Raw genomic sequence first — 15,484 nt, forward strand, 5'->3', positions numbered from 1 at the left:
CAGATATTTGAAACACTGATTCCAGCTTAGCTGAGTTTTTAGCCTGTAAAAAGAACGAGGTGTCCTTGTGGCACCTTAGAGACTAACACATTTATTTGAGCATTAGCTTTCGTGAGCTACAGCCCACTTCATCGGATGCAGCCTGTGAGTTTCAAACTATCCCTCCTTAAACACCTGCTCTGGCAAGCCCATCTGTACCGGTGGCTGCTGGCACCCACGAGAGGTCCTAGTGACCCTCTACACCGGCACAGCGGCTGTTTGCAGGTGGGGCAGCACTTTATTGGCACTTTGATCACAAAAGCCCCCGGGGCTGGTAATGTTACCAGGGGGCTTGTTCCGATGCAGCAAACAGCGTGAGTCAATTCCAGGAAAGGAAACACCCAGTTCCTGTAGCAGGTGGAGTGCACCTCTGAATTCAGGAAAGTGAAACTTACCACTGGGGCTCTCTAGACAGAAGCCATGGCTGCAGAGAGCCCTGCACGATGTCTCCAGGCTGAAGCTAGTTGCCCCATCTGTCAGGAGTATTTTAAAGACCCGGTGATTATAGACTGCGGGCACAGTTTCTGCAGAGTCTGCATCAGCCAGTGCTGGGAAGGGTCGGACACAGACGTTTCCTGTCCTCAGTGCGGAGAAACTGCTCAGCAGAGAAACCTCACACCCAACAGGCAGCTGGCGAATGTCCTAGAAATTGTCCAACAGCTGAGTTTACCGGTAATTGAGGATGCAGGATGGGAGAGAGTGTGCGGGGAGCACCGGCAGCCTCTCAAGCTGTTCTGTGAAGAGGATCAAACCCCCATCTGCGTGATGTGTGATGCATCCCGGGCTCACGCCGCTCACACGGTGGTTCCCATCCGGGAGGCTGCCCAGGAGTACGAGGTAAGGAATCGCTGCCCCGTCTAATTCATTCTAACTGCATTTTAATGACAGGTTCATTTCACCCCAACTTGCTGATCAGACTCTATTTCTCCCCCCGGCATCTTTCTGCTCTGTAAAGCTTTCACTGTATGAACAGTAGGGTGCCCAGACAGCAAGTGTGAAAAATCGGGACAGGGGATGGGGGGTAATAGGTGCCTATATAAGACAAAGCCCCAAATATCGGGACTGTCCCTATAAAATCGGGACCTCTGGTCACCCTAATGAACAGTGATACGGAAAGAAATGTATAGATCAGGGGTAGGCAACCTATGGCACACATGCCAAAGGCGGCACGCAAGGTGATTTTCAGTGGCACTCACACTGCCCGGGTCCTGGCCACCGGTCCGGGGGGGGCTCTGCATTTTAATTTTAAATGAAGCTTCTTAAACATTTTAAAAACTTTCTTTACTTTACATACAACAATAGTTTAGTTCTATATTATAGACTTATAGAAAGAGACTTTCTAAAAACGTTAACATGTATGACTGGCACGCGACACCTTACATTAGAGTGAATCAGTGAAGACTCAGCACACCACCTCTGAAAGATTGCCGGCCCCTGGCGTAGAGGGATGTGGCGTGAGAGGCAGAAATGAAGGCAGGACAGATGACTGATGTGGGCGACGTTTCTCTGGGAAGCTGGAGCGCCATTTTCAAATCACTTCCCCCGGTGAAATAAGGGAACTTGCAACTCAAATGAAACTGTGGAAGGATCGGTGAGGTTTCGGTCACGTGCACTGTAGGCCAGTGTACCTGGGAGTGCTGCCTTCAGACCAGAGAAGGGGGACTTGTATCACAGTCTGTATCATCCAGGCAGCTCCTGCAGACCAAGCATGAGACCTGACCTCCACTGGACTGGGCCCTGCACAAAACAGTGGGGGACAATCCCGGCCTTGTGCATCTCCCAGAGTCCATTGCTTCTGGTAGCTTTGCTAGGAATGGGGGGGTCGCTACCCAGAAGGCATTGCAAATGAAAGGGATTGGGATCTCATAAAGCAACCGTTCTTAACACAAATCACCCGCCCAAGTGCTTAGCCCAGTTCTGTCCAACCCGTCCAATCCCCCGGGGTTCAGGGCTGAAATTCAATGGGAGTTGGGCTCCTTTGAGCATCCCAGATGGTATTTCTAACCCTGGTGGCTTCTGGGGTTGGTATCACTTTGTTAGTTAAGCCTTCTAAACAATTGGGTTATTGATTCACCATCATGTGACTCCAGCTTTCTCCCCTGGTTTAACTCAATGGAGGAAAAGGACAAATAATTCTCAGCTGCCTGAATATAAAACACTCCCAGTCTCCATTCATGAGGAATCATTTCCTTCGTGTCCCTGATGTCAGAAAGGGCTAACAGTGTGATGAAGTGGGGCTGTTCTTAATGTTTCCTCTGAATACTGTGTGGGTGCCTCAGTTTCTGGCCGACCCTCCGTCTCCTGGCAACTAATGGCCGGGGCCCTTCCCCGTTGCAAGGATATGCTAAAGGTGTGGAAGAACAAAGAGGTCAGGTGACCTCCTGGCCTGGGAAAGGGACAAAGCCCAGAGAAGGAGGGGCTGGAGGGAGTTTCAGTTTGGAGCTGGCTAGGGATGAGGAGTGAGGGCAGACGGGGGTGTCTGGCTCGCTGGGCCCCAGAATGTGGGGAGCAGTTCCAGAGCATCGCCCAGGGATTCCATGACAGACCGTCATCTACAGATTCTTGGGTGGGAAAACACTCACTAGACACAAATAAACAACCAACGCATTTCTGTTTCACCAGGAGACGTTCCAGGCCCATTTGAAGACTCTGAAGGAAGAGAAAGAAAAGCTGAAGGGATTTAAAGTGACTGGCGAGGGGACAAGCCAGCAGTATCGGGTAGGTCCCTGTTGTTATTAACCAGCAAGGAGCTGGGGAAGGGAGATCTCTTTGTAGGCAGATTCCTCTGTGGCCTTGGGGAATGAGGAATCATAGTATATCAGGGTTGGAAGAGGCCTCAGGAGGTCATCTAGTCCAACCCCCTGCTCAAAGCAGGACCAATCCCCAACTAAATCATCCCAGCCCAGGGCTTTGTCAAGCCTGACCTTAAAAACCTCTAAGGAAGGAGATTCCACCACCTCCCAAGGGAACCCATCCCAGTGCTTCACCACCCTCCTAGTGAAAAAGTTTTTCCTAATATCCAACCTAAACCTCCCCCACTGCAACTTGAGACCATTACTCCTTGTTCTGTCATCTGCCACCACTGAGAACAGCCGAGCTCCATCCTCTTTGGAACCCCCCTTCAGGTAGTTGAAAGCAGCTATCAAATCCCCCCTCGTTCTCTTCTGCAGACTAAACAATCCCAGTTCCCTCAGCCTCTCCTCATAAATCATGTGCTCCAGCCCCCTAATCATTTTTGTTGCCCTCCGCTGGACTCTTTCCAATTTTTCCACATCCTTCTTGTAGTGTGGGGCCCAAAACTGGACACAGTACTCAGGACTTGTTGTGTGCGTTGTTCCGTGACCAGGGATTAGAGTCATGTCTGCACCCGCACACGTGCAGGGGGCTTGAGAAGGCCTCTCCCAGGATCAGGCCCACCGCATTTTCTACAGAAGCGAAGCTCCCATTCCAAGGAATGAGTTAATTTCTAGCTCTTGTGGCTTTCCTAACTCTCCTTCCAAGCTGAACAGACTATATCCCAGAAAGTGCCGTCAGCCGGAGCCCGCAGGCATTTCTTGCACTATTAAATAATTGTTTCATTCTTTTTTCTTCTCTGGCATCTCTGCCTCCTGCTACTCTGGGTCACGATTGAGACAAGTCTCTGATGACATAGTGCCCTGCCCCTGTCAGACATGGACACATCCCATGAAGAGATATTAGGAACAAAGAGGAAGGTGATACGAAATCCGCTCCCTAGTAACTACTGTGTCAAGTGTCAGATGTAAGGCAATTCTCTCTCCTGCACGCTCAGCACTTGTGAAAGACCCTAGACGTTCTCTATATGTCCCTTCCCCCACCCCTTTTTTAAAAAACCAGATACAGACAGAAAAGGAGAGGCGGGAGATTGTGTCTGAGTTTCAGCTACTGAAGACGTTTCTGGAGGAAGAAGAGCGACTCCTGCTGGCCCAGCTGGAAAAGCTGGACGAGGAGATTGTGAAGCTACAGCACGACAACGTCACTCAACTCTCTGAGGAGATTTCCCGTCTCAGCGAGCTGATCCGTGAGCTGGAGGGGAAGTGTCAGAAGCCAGCGAGTGAATTGCTGCAGGTGAGACTGAGTTAAATACATCCCAGATCCCGACACAGGGACAGGACAGCATGGGCACTGGGGTCCAGCCATCACAGCTCACAGCGTGACTCAGTGTGTGCATTGCTGACGTGTGAATTATTGTTGCTCTTGGACAAGTTACAGACTTATTCCTGTTTGAGATGACATTAACTCAGCCAATGCATGGCCCTGGGGCCAGGGCAGTGCCTCTTTCCCCATTATCTGCAAAATCCCTTCCCACGTACCCCAGTGTGTGGCATGAGGGACTGAGATTGTTTTTCTCTCTCCCCCCCCTCTCTAGGATACCAGAAGCGCCTTGAGCAGGTACGTGGCTCTCCCTCCCTCCCTCGCGATACAAGAGTCTGGAATTATCTAGTACGTGGGAAAGATGGGTCTCTTTCATCCTCGGATCTGCTCTCTGCAGGCCAGGTCGGAAGGATATTAATGGGGCCTACGGGGGAAGATTGCACAGCCCTGGGCTGTGCTGAACCGGCTCGGAGGCTGGGAGGAGAGGATTTCTAACTCCATGCTCCATAGAACAGCAACTTCCACCAGCAAGGAATGATAATGAGTCTGTAAACGAAATATAATCACGTGAAATTTTCTCTCTCCAGATGTGAGACGGGGAAGTTCCAGCAGCCAGTGGAGATTTCTCCGGAGCTGGCAGAGAGACGCAGCAATTTCTCCCAGAAAATTTTTGCTCTAACGGAGACTCTGAGGAAGTTCAAAGGTACCAAGAAGGAATCTAGGAGGGAAATGAGGGTGTGTCTCTGAGACCGTGGGAGGAGATGGGCTCTGGCCAGTCGCTTCATAATTACAATGGGTACCGATTCAATAAAAACCAGAAAGTGGAGAAACGGAGCAGATGTAGCAGGGGCCCAGGCACCGGGATGTCTCATGGTGATTCACTCTGTGAGCTTGGGTAAAATCGTGAAGGTAAAAACATAGCAAAATGTGAGTGCCTCGGTTTCTCTCTCCCAACGACTGAACTGCAGGGCGTGTGCGCCAGAGCTGTGACTCACCCACCACTGCAGCTTGAGCCAGTGGGATATGCAGCACCTTGGAGAACCAGGCCCCCGGGGCCTGAAGTTTGGCCCCCAAAATTTAGACCCTAAATTACAGGTCACTTTTGAAATGTGGACCCAGCCCATCCTTGTGCTCCGGCCGCATGGGGCAGCTCGGGTGGGCCAAAGGTGCAAACCCAGGCGAATCCCTAAAACACAGGAGCCCTTTGTGCCTCCTCCCCAGCAGCTGCAGGCTCAAGGGGTGCTCCTGGGTGGGCAGGAAGTGGAGGCGTTGAGGGAAGGGCGGAGGAGGAATGGGGTGGAGCAGGGATAGAGGGGCGTGGCCTGGGTAAAGATTTGCCATTCAGGGCCCTGATCCTGCAAAGTCTCCACAATGTCCATTCATGTCAAATGAGCCAAAGGGTGTAAAGGTCATTCATGCTAAAACTCTTGGCAGGATCTGGGTCTAGGTTATGAAAACATGCCCACGGAGAATGAGCAAAACTGACGGGGGTCTGGAGGAAGAGAGAAATCCCTCTCCCACATCGTATCTGCTGGGGGGAGGTGGGAGGGTTAATGGACATTTCTGTGGATGTGAGATGCCGGAACGAAAGCAAAAATAGAAAAAGTGTCAGATTCTTTGATTAAAGATCTAGGCGTGGCCCTGTCCCTCGCCAACGTTTTCTCTCACGTAATTAAAACATAGTTCTGTCAGCTAAGAGTGGGGATGTCTGTAAACATGCCAGCCTGAAACGTCGTCTCTTTTCCCTCTCCAGACACGGTGCCCTCTGAACTGGAGAGAAAAGAAGGGGAACCCCTAGAGTCATACACACCAGGTGAGATTTCACACGGAGATTATCTTTCAAGGAAGAGAAAAATCCCTTGAAAAGATTTTCATGAACTTGTCGCTCACATTACAAATCAAACCAGTTGTGACGGGGCAAGGCCAGATGGCTATAGTAAAGTAGTGAGGAACAGGTATGTTAGCCCCAGGCTAAACAAATCCCTGGTACCATGGCAACCAAATGGCAGTTGCTCCAGGTTAATCAAGACACCTGGGGCCAATTAAGATCCTTCTAGAAAGCAGTGGAGATAGCTAGATTGATTGGGACTCCTGAAGCCAATCAAGGGCTGTCTGGAACTAGTTAAAAACCTCCCAGTTAGTCAGTGAGGCATTTCAAGAGCTGTAGGAGGAAGCTGCGTTGTTGGAGAGACTGAGGAGTACAAACCATATCAGGCACAAGGAAGGAGGCCCTGAGGTAAGGGTGAAGTGGATCTTGAGGAAGTGGGGGATGCTGTGGGGAAGTGGCCCAGGGAATTGTACACATCCTATTTCCAAAAAGTCAGCTTCCGTAGCTGCTAATTTTAGGGTCCCTGGGCTGGAGCCCGGAGTAGAGGGCGGGCCCGGGCTCCCCTCTCCCCTCCTTGATTAATCACTGATACTGGGAGACAACAGAGACTGTGTGAGGGAGGGTTGCTTCTCCTAACCACCCTTGTTGGCTTATGATGAAAATGGCTCAGTAGGCTGTGACCCTTGCCTCTAGAGAGAGAAGGGCTGTGTGGAGGGTCACAGCGAGCCTCTGAGGCTAGCGAAATCCACCAGGAAACATGGGACCCCCAGAGACAAGGACAGAGATTTGTCACACAGCATTGACCATGACACCGCCCGCCTCCAGCCTCTAAACATAAAAATACAAACACGAAATACGAAGGAGATCCCAAGCAGAAGTCAGACGAACAATCCTGATGCCAGCCTTGGTGCTGAGTTCACACCCACGCCGATGAACAAAGGAACCTACACACAAAGCAAAGGTCCTTAGCGCTGACCCTGGCGCTTCCACACATATCCACATGCCTTTGAAATAGTCAGTTCAGAGGGCTGCCTCTGGCCTGGAGAGGTTCTTCTCCAGTATCCCCTTCCCGTCTCTTCTCCCAGGCCAGGGAGAGGAGAGAGGGGTCAGTGTGCAGCTTCCCCCTGGCTTTATATCTGTTGCCTCCCTCCTCTCACTCCCCTCCCTGCAGCTTCAGGTGCTGATGTGCCTCTAATCCCGAGAGAGGAGCAGTCCCAGCAGGGAGATGCAGCCGGGAAAGAGGCAGTTTCTGAAGCCAGCCCAGGGGAGGAACTGTCAGGGCGTCTCTGCCTGGTCTCAGGTTTCAGAGTAGCAGCCGTGTTAGTCTGTATCCGCAAAAACAACGCGGAGTCCTTGTGGCACCTTAGAGACTAACAAATGTATTTGGGCATAAGCTTTCGGGGGCTAAAACCCACTTCATCAGATGCATGGAGTGGAACATACAGTAGCAGGTATAAATACACAGTATATGAAAAGATGGGAGTTGCCTTACCAAGTGAGGGGTCAGTGCTAATGAGCCAATTCAATTAAATGGAAGAGGGCCATTATCAACAGGAGGAAAAATCATTTTGTAGTGGTAATCAGCGTGGCCCATTTCAAACAGTTGACAAGAAGGGTGAGTAATAGTAGGGGGAAATTAGTTTTTGTAATGACCCAGCCACTCCCAGTCTTTATTCAGACCTAATTTGAAGGTGTCCAGTTTGCAAATTAATTCCGGTTCTGCAGTTTCTCGTTGGAGTTTGTTTTTGACTTTTTTTGTTGAAGAATGGCCACTTTTAAGTCTGCTATTGAGTGTCCAAGGAGATTGAAGTGTTCTCCGACTGGTTTTTCAAATGGGTTTATTAGATGTCTGGAACGCAGCGTAGAGAGAGTTACAGCCTGGTCCATCGTGGTGAGCCCTGAGCCTACAGCCCTCTGACCCCTCTCTAGTCCCAATTCAGGGGAGTGTGTCCCCAGCTGTCAGCAGCCCCCCTAACAACTCCCACCTGGCCCCTCCTTAGCCCTTTGTTCTTCTTCGAGTGATGGTCCCTGTTGTATTCCATGGAGGGTTTACGCCATGTGCCCGGAGCTGGAGCATTTGAAAGTAGGAGCGTTTGCTGGTCCGCGCATGCGCCCTGGCTTCGCATTATGGTTTTGTCCGAGGCGTTAACAGGCAGGGTGGACCGACCGCACCTTCAGTTCCTCCTCACCGCCACATGATCCGAGTCGGATCTGCTAGTGTCCTCTTGTCTCTCATGCACTTAAACAACCCCCCCACACACACACTTTAGAATTGTACAAAGTTCTTTTTATTCAGATTTGTGTTGGTTTTACTCTAGTTTTAGTGTTTAGTGGTAGTTTTAGGAGCTAAGAGACTGTAGGGCTCTGTTTTCACTGGTCCCCACCCCATCCCAATCCAGCACCCATGCCTGGGTACTGGTTTATGCCAGAGACGCCGGAGTGGAAGATCTGCGCCTCCTGTCCGTGTTCGTTCTCAGTCAGTGATGAGCACCAACGCTGCCTCTCCTGCCTGGGAGAAGCTCACATTTCATCCAGGTGCAGCATCGGCCCATCCTTCCCATACGTGAGAAGGCCGGGCTCTTCACCTCGAAAAGCACCATGAGGCCACAGTCGGATCCAGGCCGGGGAACCACCCTGCATACATCAGTCTGAAAAACCCAGAAGCGCACCTCCAATGGTGGAGATCATGTCCGGTTCCACCGGTACCAGTACTATGGACCCCGTGCCAGGGCCTAGTCGGGAGCCAAGGATGCATGCGCTTAAGGATGGCAGTAAGTCTTCCTCCAGGCCCAAGAAGTCCCATGCGTCTTCCACCAGTTCCAGCCACCGAGAACTGGCGCTTACCAAGGGTCACAAGCACAAGAAGTCACACAGACCTGCCAGATCCACCAGTGCCAACCATCGAGCCACGCACCCCCTAAGTCAAGGGAACCATCGGTTCCGAACCAGCCCTCCGCTCCAGCTCTGGTTCCGGCTACGGCGCATGTGCCGCTAACACCAGGGAGGTTGGAGACGGCACCCGGACCCGATTAACTCTTTGCTCTGGGGGAAGTGAGGTCTCCATGTCTTCCTGCACAGTTGACGCCTAGCGGGGGTATGATCTTCAACTCTGGACTTCCCTCAGTCGAGTCACGCTTCCACCCACTCCCCTACGGTTCAGACAGTCTCCCCCGGTTCTGATGGTACCGCCACTTGAACCGGGCTCTGAGTTTTCATTGGAGGATTCGGATGGAGCACAGGGGCTGCCAATCCTCTACTGCTGCTATGAATATCCAAGGGACCGCCAACTTTGTGAGAGTCCCTTCTTTTTCCCCAATGAGAAACCACTGTTATCCTATTGCCTGGGGCCCTCCACAGCATCCAATGGATCTGTCTTGTTGGCTGCACAGGGGGGTCTTGGCTGCAATATATACCTTCGGAGCCTTCCCATTCAGCAAGACAGGATTTACCCCTCTCCCCACTTTGGGTATCTGGAACCAGTTTTGCAAGATGAGTCATTCAGTTCGGCTCTAACAGTGCTGCCGGAACAGAAGTAATTCCCATAATCTTCTCTAGACGCAGCTGTGTCCTCAGCTCAACCCTTGTCTCCAGATCGTTTTCATCATATCCAAGACCTCCTATGCCGTGTGGCTGAGAGACTCCATATTCATCCGCTGGAGGAAGGACAGGAAAAACAGTGGTAGCTTCTTGACATGCTTCAGGCCTCAGTACCGACCAGGGTTGTTCTACCGATCAATGATGCCATTCTTCAGCCAGCTTGAACTGTTTGGCGGGCAGAAAAGGGAGTACCATGTACTGGCTAAGGGGTCTGAGTTTCTGTTTTCTCATCCTCCACCCCATTCCCTCATGATACAAGCAGTGATGCACCCTGGCAGACAAGGAGGGTAAGCAACTGGACCTTCTGGGGTGCTTGTCAGCCAGTCTCCAATTTTGGATTTCCAACTACCAGGCCTTATTGGCCAAATGATACTTTCTCAATTATGGTAAATTGGAGGACTTTACAGACAAGCTTCCCCAGCAAGATCGAGCCCCTTTCCAAGCTATCTAGGAGGAGGGCAAACTGTCCAGGTGCCAGGGGCCCACAAAAGATTAACCCAGTCTTGGGTCTCCTCAGAATCCTGTCCCCCCATTCAACCTATTGCTCTCCAATGGGACTTCAACCTCGTTCTCTCAACATGAATGAAATCACCGTTTGAACCATTGGCTTCATGCTCCCTTGTCCCTTCTTTCCACGAAGGTTACTTCCCTGGTAGCTCTTACTTCCACAAGAAGGGTAGGAGAATTGGGGGCCATGATGGTGGATCCCCCATTCACCATGTTCTGTAAGGACAAAGTTTCCCTGTGCCTGCATCCCAAGTTTCTGCCAAAGGTTGTCTCCCGTATTCATCTTAACCAACTCATAGGAGGAGCGATTCCTTCACTCCCTTGATGTCTGCAGGACCTTGGCCTTCAACCTGCAGAGGGTGAGACTATTTAGGAAATCCCTTTGACTGTTTCTCACTCTAGGTGCTTCCAGACCTGGATAGGGTAGCCACATGGACTAATGTACATACCTTTGCTGTGCATTGCTCCTCAGCGCAAGATTTTGCGGTGGATGATTCATTAATGATCTGGAGGATGGTGTGGACTGCACCCTCAGCAAGTTTGCAGATGACACTAAACTGGGAGGAGTGGTAGATATGCTGGAGGGTAGGGATCGGATACAGAGGGACCTAGACAAATTAGAGGATTGAGCCAAAAGAAACCTGATGAGGTTCAACAAGGACAAGTGCAGAGTCCTGCACTTAGGATGGAAGAATCCCATGCACTGCTACAGTGCATGAATACAACCTGAATGGCTAGGCAACAGTTCTGCAGAAAAGGACCTAGGGGTTACAGTGGATGAGAAGCTGGATATGAGTCAACACTGTGCCCTTGTTGCCAAGAAGGCCAATGGCATATTGGGCTGCATAAGAAGGGACATTGCCAGCAGATTGAGGGACGTGATCATTCCCCTCTATTCGGCACTGGTGAGGTCTCATCTGGAGTACTGTGTCCAGTTTTGGGCTCCATACTACAAGAAGGATGTGGAAAAATTGGAAACAGTCTAGTGGAGGGCAACAAAAATGATGAGGGGGCTGGAGCACATGAACTATGAAGAGAGGCTGAGGGATCTGGGATTGTTTAGTCTGCAGAAGAGAAGAATGAGGGGGGATTCGATAGCTGCTTTCAACTACCTGAAAGGGGGTTCCAAAGAGGATGGATCTAGACTGTTCTCAGTGATATCTGATGACAGAACAAGGAGTAATGGTCTCAAGTTGCAGTGGGGGAGGTTTAGGTTGGATATTACGAAAAAGTTTTTCACCAGGAGGGTGGTGAAGCACTGGAATGGGTTCCCTAGGGAGGTGGTGGAATCTCCTTCCTTAGAGGTTTTTAAGGTCAGGCTTGACAAAGCCCTGGCTGGGATGATTTAGTTGGGGATTGGTCCTGCTTTGAGTAGGGGGTTAGACTAGATAACCTCCTGAGGTCCCTTCCAACCCTAATCTTCTATGATTCTATGTCTCGTTTGGCGCAGCCGTCCTCCGACCATTCCACCGAGCCAACCTCTTCCTCCCACCCTCCTCCAAATTAGGTGCTGCTTGTTAATCACCCTCAGTGGAATACAATAGGGACCATCACTCGAAGAAGAGGAGGTTACTAACTGGAGATGTGGTCCTTACCCGTATTCCAGTCCCCCCCTTGTCCCTCTCCTGCGGATCTGTCCAATTTGTGGTGGAGAAGGAACTGAAGGCATGGTCAGTCCGCCCTGCCCTTTATCACCTTGTGAGGTGAATCAAAGGTGTGTACGCGGCCCAACGGATGTTACTTTCGAATTCTCCAGCTCCAGACGCATAGTGCATGTGTAAACCCTCAGTGGAATACAGGTAGGGACCACACATCTCAAAGAACCTCTAGTTACGGGTAAGTAACCTCCTCTTCTCCCGCTGGTCAAACGCAGCTGGCTTCCTGCAGAGTTTGAGCCATCCATGGTTGTTAGTTGCTAGGCGCCAAATGATTGGGTCATTGGAGCGGCCATTGTCTTGTGGGACATTCCATAGACATGGGCCCAGGCTCCAGACAGTCAGGCACCTGTCTCACCTGGATTTCTGACTCTTTGCAGAGGGTAAACAACCTTTTCCCACCCCCTCGTTAACCATACAGCACATGGGGGAAACTGAGGCCCACGCCGCATTCCTACGAAATATTACAGAAAATTCCCACTCCATCACACCCACCCAATGCCATCGCCTACATCCTACTCACTGGCCTCAAATCACAGGCTCTTCCCCAGGGCTGCATCTTCATCTCTGATCCCTGGGCTGCGAGCGTCGACTGCATTGAGGCGATGAAGTTTCCCAAAGTTGGTACCTGCCTCGTCTGGACCCTCCTAATTAAACGTTTTTGATGCCTTCCTTGGGAATGGAGCAGCTCCTGGAGGGCAACAGGGAGCTGCTTGCAGCCTCTATAGTGACAGTAGAAGGCACAGAAGTGGGTCCCGTTACCCAGGTTGAGAAACTGCAGTAACGTCTGTCTGGGGCACCTGAGACTGAGCAGAGGCAGCCCCCCAGGATCCCGGACTGTCCCAGCCAGAATGGGGCAGATGGGGAGTGAAGGATATTGTCCCAGCTTCTCCCAGGGCTGAATTCTGCCCCTAACGCTCTGCTTGTCTCTCCCCGCCAGTGAATGTGACTCTGGATCCGGACACGGCTCATCCCCAACTCGTCCTCTCTGCGGATGGGAAAAGTGTGACATGGGAATGCAGGCGGCAGGTTCTGCCCAACAATCCGGAGAGATTCGACCGATGTCCCTGCGTGCTGGGCTGTGAGGGCTTCACCTCTGGGAGACATTGCTGGGAGATGGAGGTGGAGGTGAGGGATGAGGGACGCTGGGCGGTGGGGGTGGCCAGAGAGTCTGTGAGGAGGAAGGAACGGATCAACCTTAACCCCAAGGAGGGGATCTGGGCGGTGGAGCGGTGGGGGCATCAGTTCCGGGCTCTCACCTCCCCTACGACCCCCCTGGGCCGGGTCCCCAGCAGGATCCGGGTTTCTCTGGACTGTGAACGGGGGCAGGTGACGTTTTCTGACGCGGTTAGCGAGGCCCCGATCTTCACTTTCCCGCCGGGCTCCATCCCCAGCGAGAGAATCTGCCCCTGGCTCTTAGTAAGATCAAGCAGTGGCGTCAGACTGTGTCTCTGAGATGGGGTGCGGGTGTGTGGGTCTGTGACTATTGTCACGGAGTCCCCGGGCGCAGGGCCGGCTCTGGCTTTTTGGCCGCCCCAGGCAAAAAAAAAACAAAAACGGGGCGGCCAGAACGGCAAAGCAAAAAAAAAAAAAAAAGAAAACCTGCGGTGCAGCCGGAGCGCGGGTACAGGGGGACCGGCTGGAGGGGGGGAAGGGGGAGGGAGCGGGTGGGAGAGAGAGAGAAGGGGGCGGCCAGGGCTACAGCAGGGGCGCTGCCACACAGCCCCTCCCGCTGTGCCGCCTCCTGCCACCTGCCGCGAGGACTCCGCTCCGGTCAGCGGGGAGGGAAGGAAGAGGGGGCAGGAGGTTTGTGCATTAGCCTGCTAAACCCAGGGTTGTGAGTTCAATCCTTGAGGGGGCCACTTAGGGATTTGGGGCAAAATCAGTACTTGGCCCGGCTAGTGAAGGCAGGGGGCTGGACTCGATGACCTTTCAAGGTCCCTTCCAGTTCTAGGAGATAGGACTGCCCTGCAGGATGCTCTAGTTCTCCGTGCCGCCGCCCCCTACAGGGCGGCTGGAGCGGAACAACAACAACAACAACAACAAAAGTGGCCGTGCTGCCCTAGGATTGAGCGGAATGCCGCCTCCAACAATCTGCCGCCCCAAGCACCAGCTGGCTTAGCTGGTGCCTGGAGCCGGCCCTGCCCGGGCGATGCTCTGGAACTGCTCCCTACGAAGCCAGTCAGGACTCTGGGGAGCCTCCTCTCCCTCGGAGCAGACTGTCTTCAGGGCAAGAAGCTCACACGGCTTCACCTTCCTGGGTCTGACCTCGGAGCATTCAGCCACCCCTGCCCTTCCATGCGCTTCCCACAGCGAGTCCGCCCAGGTGGGGTCCTGGGGAAGCCAGAGGGTCCTGCACCCCCACTTCGCAGTCAGCCGTGACTCTTGGCCAGCCGGGAAAACAGAGGTTTATTAGATGACACGAACACAGTCTAAAACAGAGCTTGTAGGTACATAGAACAGGACCCCTCAGCCGGATCCATTTTGGGGGGCAGTGAGCCAGACACCCATGTCTGCATCTCACTTCCTGTTCCCAGCCAGCCCCAAACTGAAACCCCCTCCAGCCCCTCCTCCTCTGGGCTTTGTCTCTTTCCCAGGCCAGGAGGTCACTTGATCTCTTTGTTCTCCCACACCTTTAACTATCACCTTGCATGGGGGAAGGGCTCCGGCCATTAGTTGCCAGGAGATAGAGTGTCGGCCATTTATGTGCACTGGCCCTTTGCTCTGCAACAATCCCACCCCGTAGAGACTTAAGAACTGCATAGGGGAAACTGAGGCACCCACACAGTATTCAGGGTAAACATTAAGAATCATCCCAGTTCGTCACAACTATCCGACTGGGGACCCTGAAATCAGCCGCGTTAGCCTCATGCAACCTAGTCTCTATGGCCTCTGCCTGTGGACTATGGGGGGTAATAGGAGCCTATATAAGAAAAAGTCCCAAAAATCGGGACTGTCCCTATAAAATCAGGACCTCTGCTCACCCTATATCTATCATACAGATTCTATCACCCTACGGGCTAGTTTGGATCTTAGGTCTGGGCTCTCAAACTACAGGGATCAGGGACTGATCGAGCTGGAGAAGCCAACCTCATTGTCCCAGGGAGTGTCCAGCCTGTTTGTCACTGTCCTCTATGGTCCAGGAAGACTCCGGGGATCTGGGGGAGGAGCCCACTGGGAGTGATAAAATGGGCTTCTTTAGCCACAGTCGTCCTAGTCTCTATGACCCTGGAGGACTCCTGTCTACCCAACGCCTGATACCTCATCTCTGTGTCTCCTGGAAGCTCCTCCCCGTCCCTCCCTCTCTGCACCAGGGATGGGCAGCAGGGAGGGGGGTGACGAACTCCTGGACCTGCAGGAGGAGCAGATGTGGGGGCTGCAGGGTCAGAACTGATGGGGGGGGTACTGGGGGCAGAAGTGAGGTGGGGGCTGGGCAGGGGGCAGAATTAATAGCTGGGCTGGGGACAGGCAGAAGTGGGGGTGGTAGCCGGCAGGGACACAGCCTGCCTGGGAGAGGGAGACCCAGGGACTGGGGAGCTTGGGTGACCTCCAGCCTACCAGGGAAGGGATGCTGTTCTCAGTGGTGGCAGATGACAGAACAAGGAGCAATGGTCTCAAGTTGCAGTGGGGGAGGTCTAGGTTGGATATTAGGAAACACTATGTCACTAGCAGGGTGGTGAAACACTGGAATGCGTTACCTAGGGAGGTGGTGGAATCTCCATCCTTAGAGGTGTTTAAGGCCCGG

At 52.5% G+C, this 15,484-nt stretch overlaps 3 protein-coding genes across 19 annotated transcripts in view; all 3 read left to right on the forward strand.

The window, feature by feature from the left end:
- LOC103306853 (zinc finger protein 436-like) overlaps positions 1-15,484 on the forward strand; it is a 495,746-nt gene that overhangs the window by 127,800 nt on the left and 352,462 nt on the right. The window lies entirely within an intron of this gene.
- LOC101940436 (zinc finger protein RFP-like) lies at positions 375-4,613 on the forward strand. The gene is made up of 5 exons (XM_065570385.1): positions 375-876; positions 2,662-2,757; positions 3,895-4,125; positions 4,427-4,449; positions 4,550-4,613. The coding sequence occupies exons 1-5, from the start codon at positions 460-462 to the stop codon at positions 4,611-4,613; spliced, it is 831 nt and encodes a 276-aa protein (XP_065426457.1). The 5' UTR covers positions 375-459.
- Positions 4,714-13,352, forward strand: LOC135976035 (E3 ubiquitin-protein ligase TRIM15-like; the record flags this gene model as incomplete). The annotated part of the gene is made up of 3 exons (XM_065570386.1): positions 4,714-4,855; positions 5,906-5,965; positions 12,680-13,352. Coding segments are annotated over 3 exons (717 nt in total), but the record flags the coding sequence as incomplete, so codon positions are not given.

This window comes from Chrysemys picta, chromosome 16 (assembly GCF_011386835.1).
Source record: "Chrysemys picta bellii isolate R12L10 chromosome 16, ASM1138683v2, whole genome shotgun sequence".
Classification (NCBI taxonomy): domain Eukaryota; kingdom Metazoa; phylum Chordata; order Testudines; family Emydidae; genus Chrysemys; species Chrysemys picta.

What these genes read in the sequence shown, in the direction of transcription:
- LOC101940436 (XM_065570385.1), top strand. Translation starts at nt 460, where the DNA reads ATGGCTGCAGAGAGCCCTGCACGATGTCTCCAGGCTGAAGCTAGTTGC. An exon ending in AGGCTGCCCAGGAGTACGAG is followed by an intron (nt 877 to 2,661) that starts GTAAGGAATCGC and finishes CTGTTTCACCAG; the next exon opens with GAGACGTTCCAGGCCCATTT. An exon ending in ACCAGAAGCGCCTTGAGCAG is followed by an intron (nt 4,450 to 4,549) that starts GTACGTGGCTCT and finishes TGCTCTCTGCAG; the next exon opens with GCCAGGTCGGAAGGATATTA.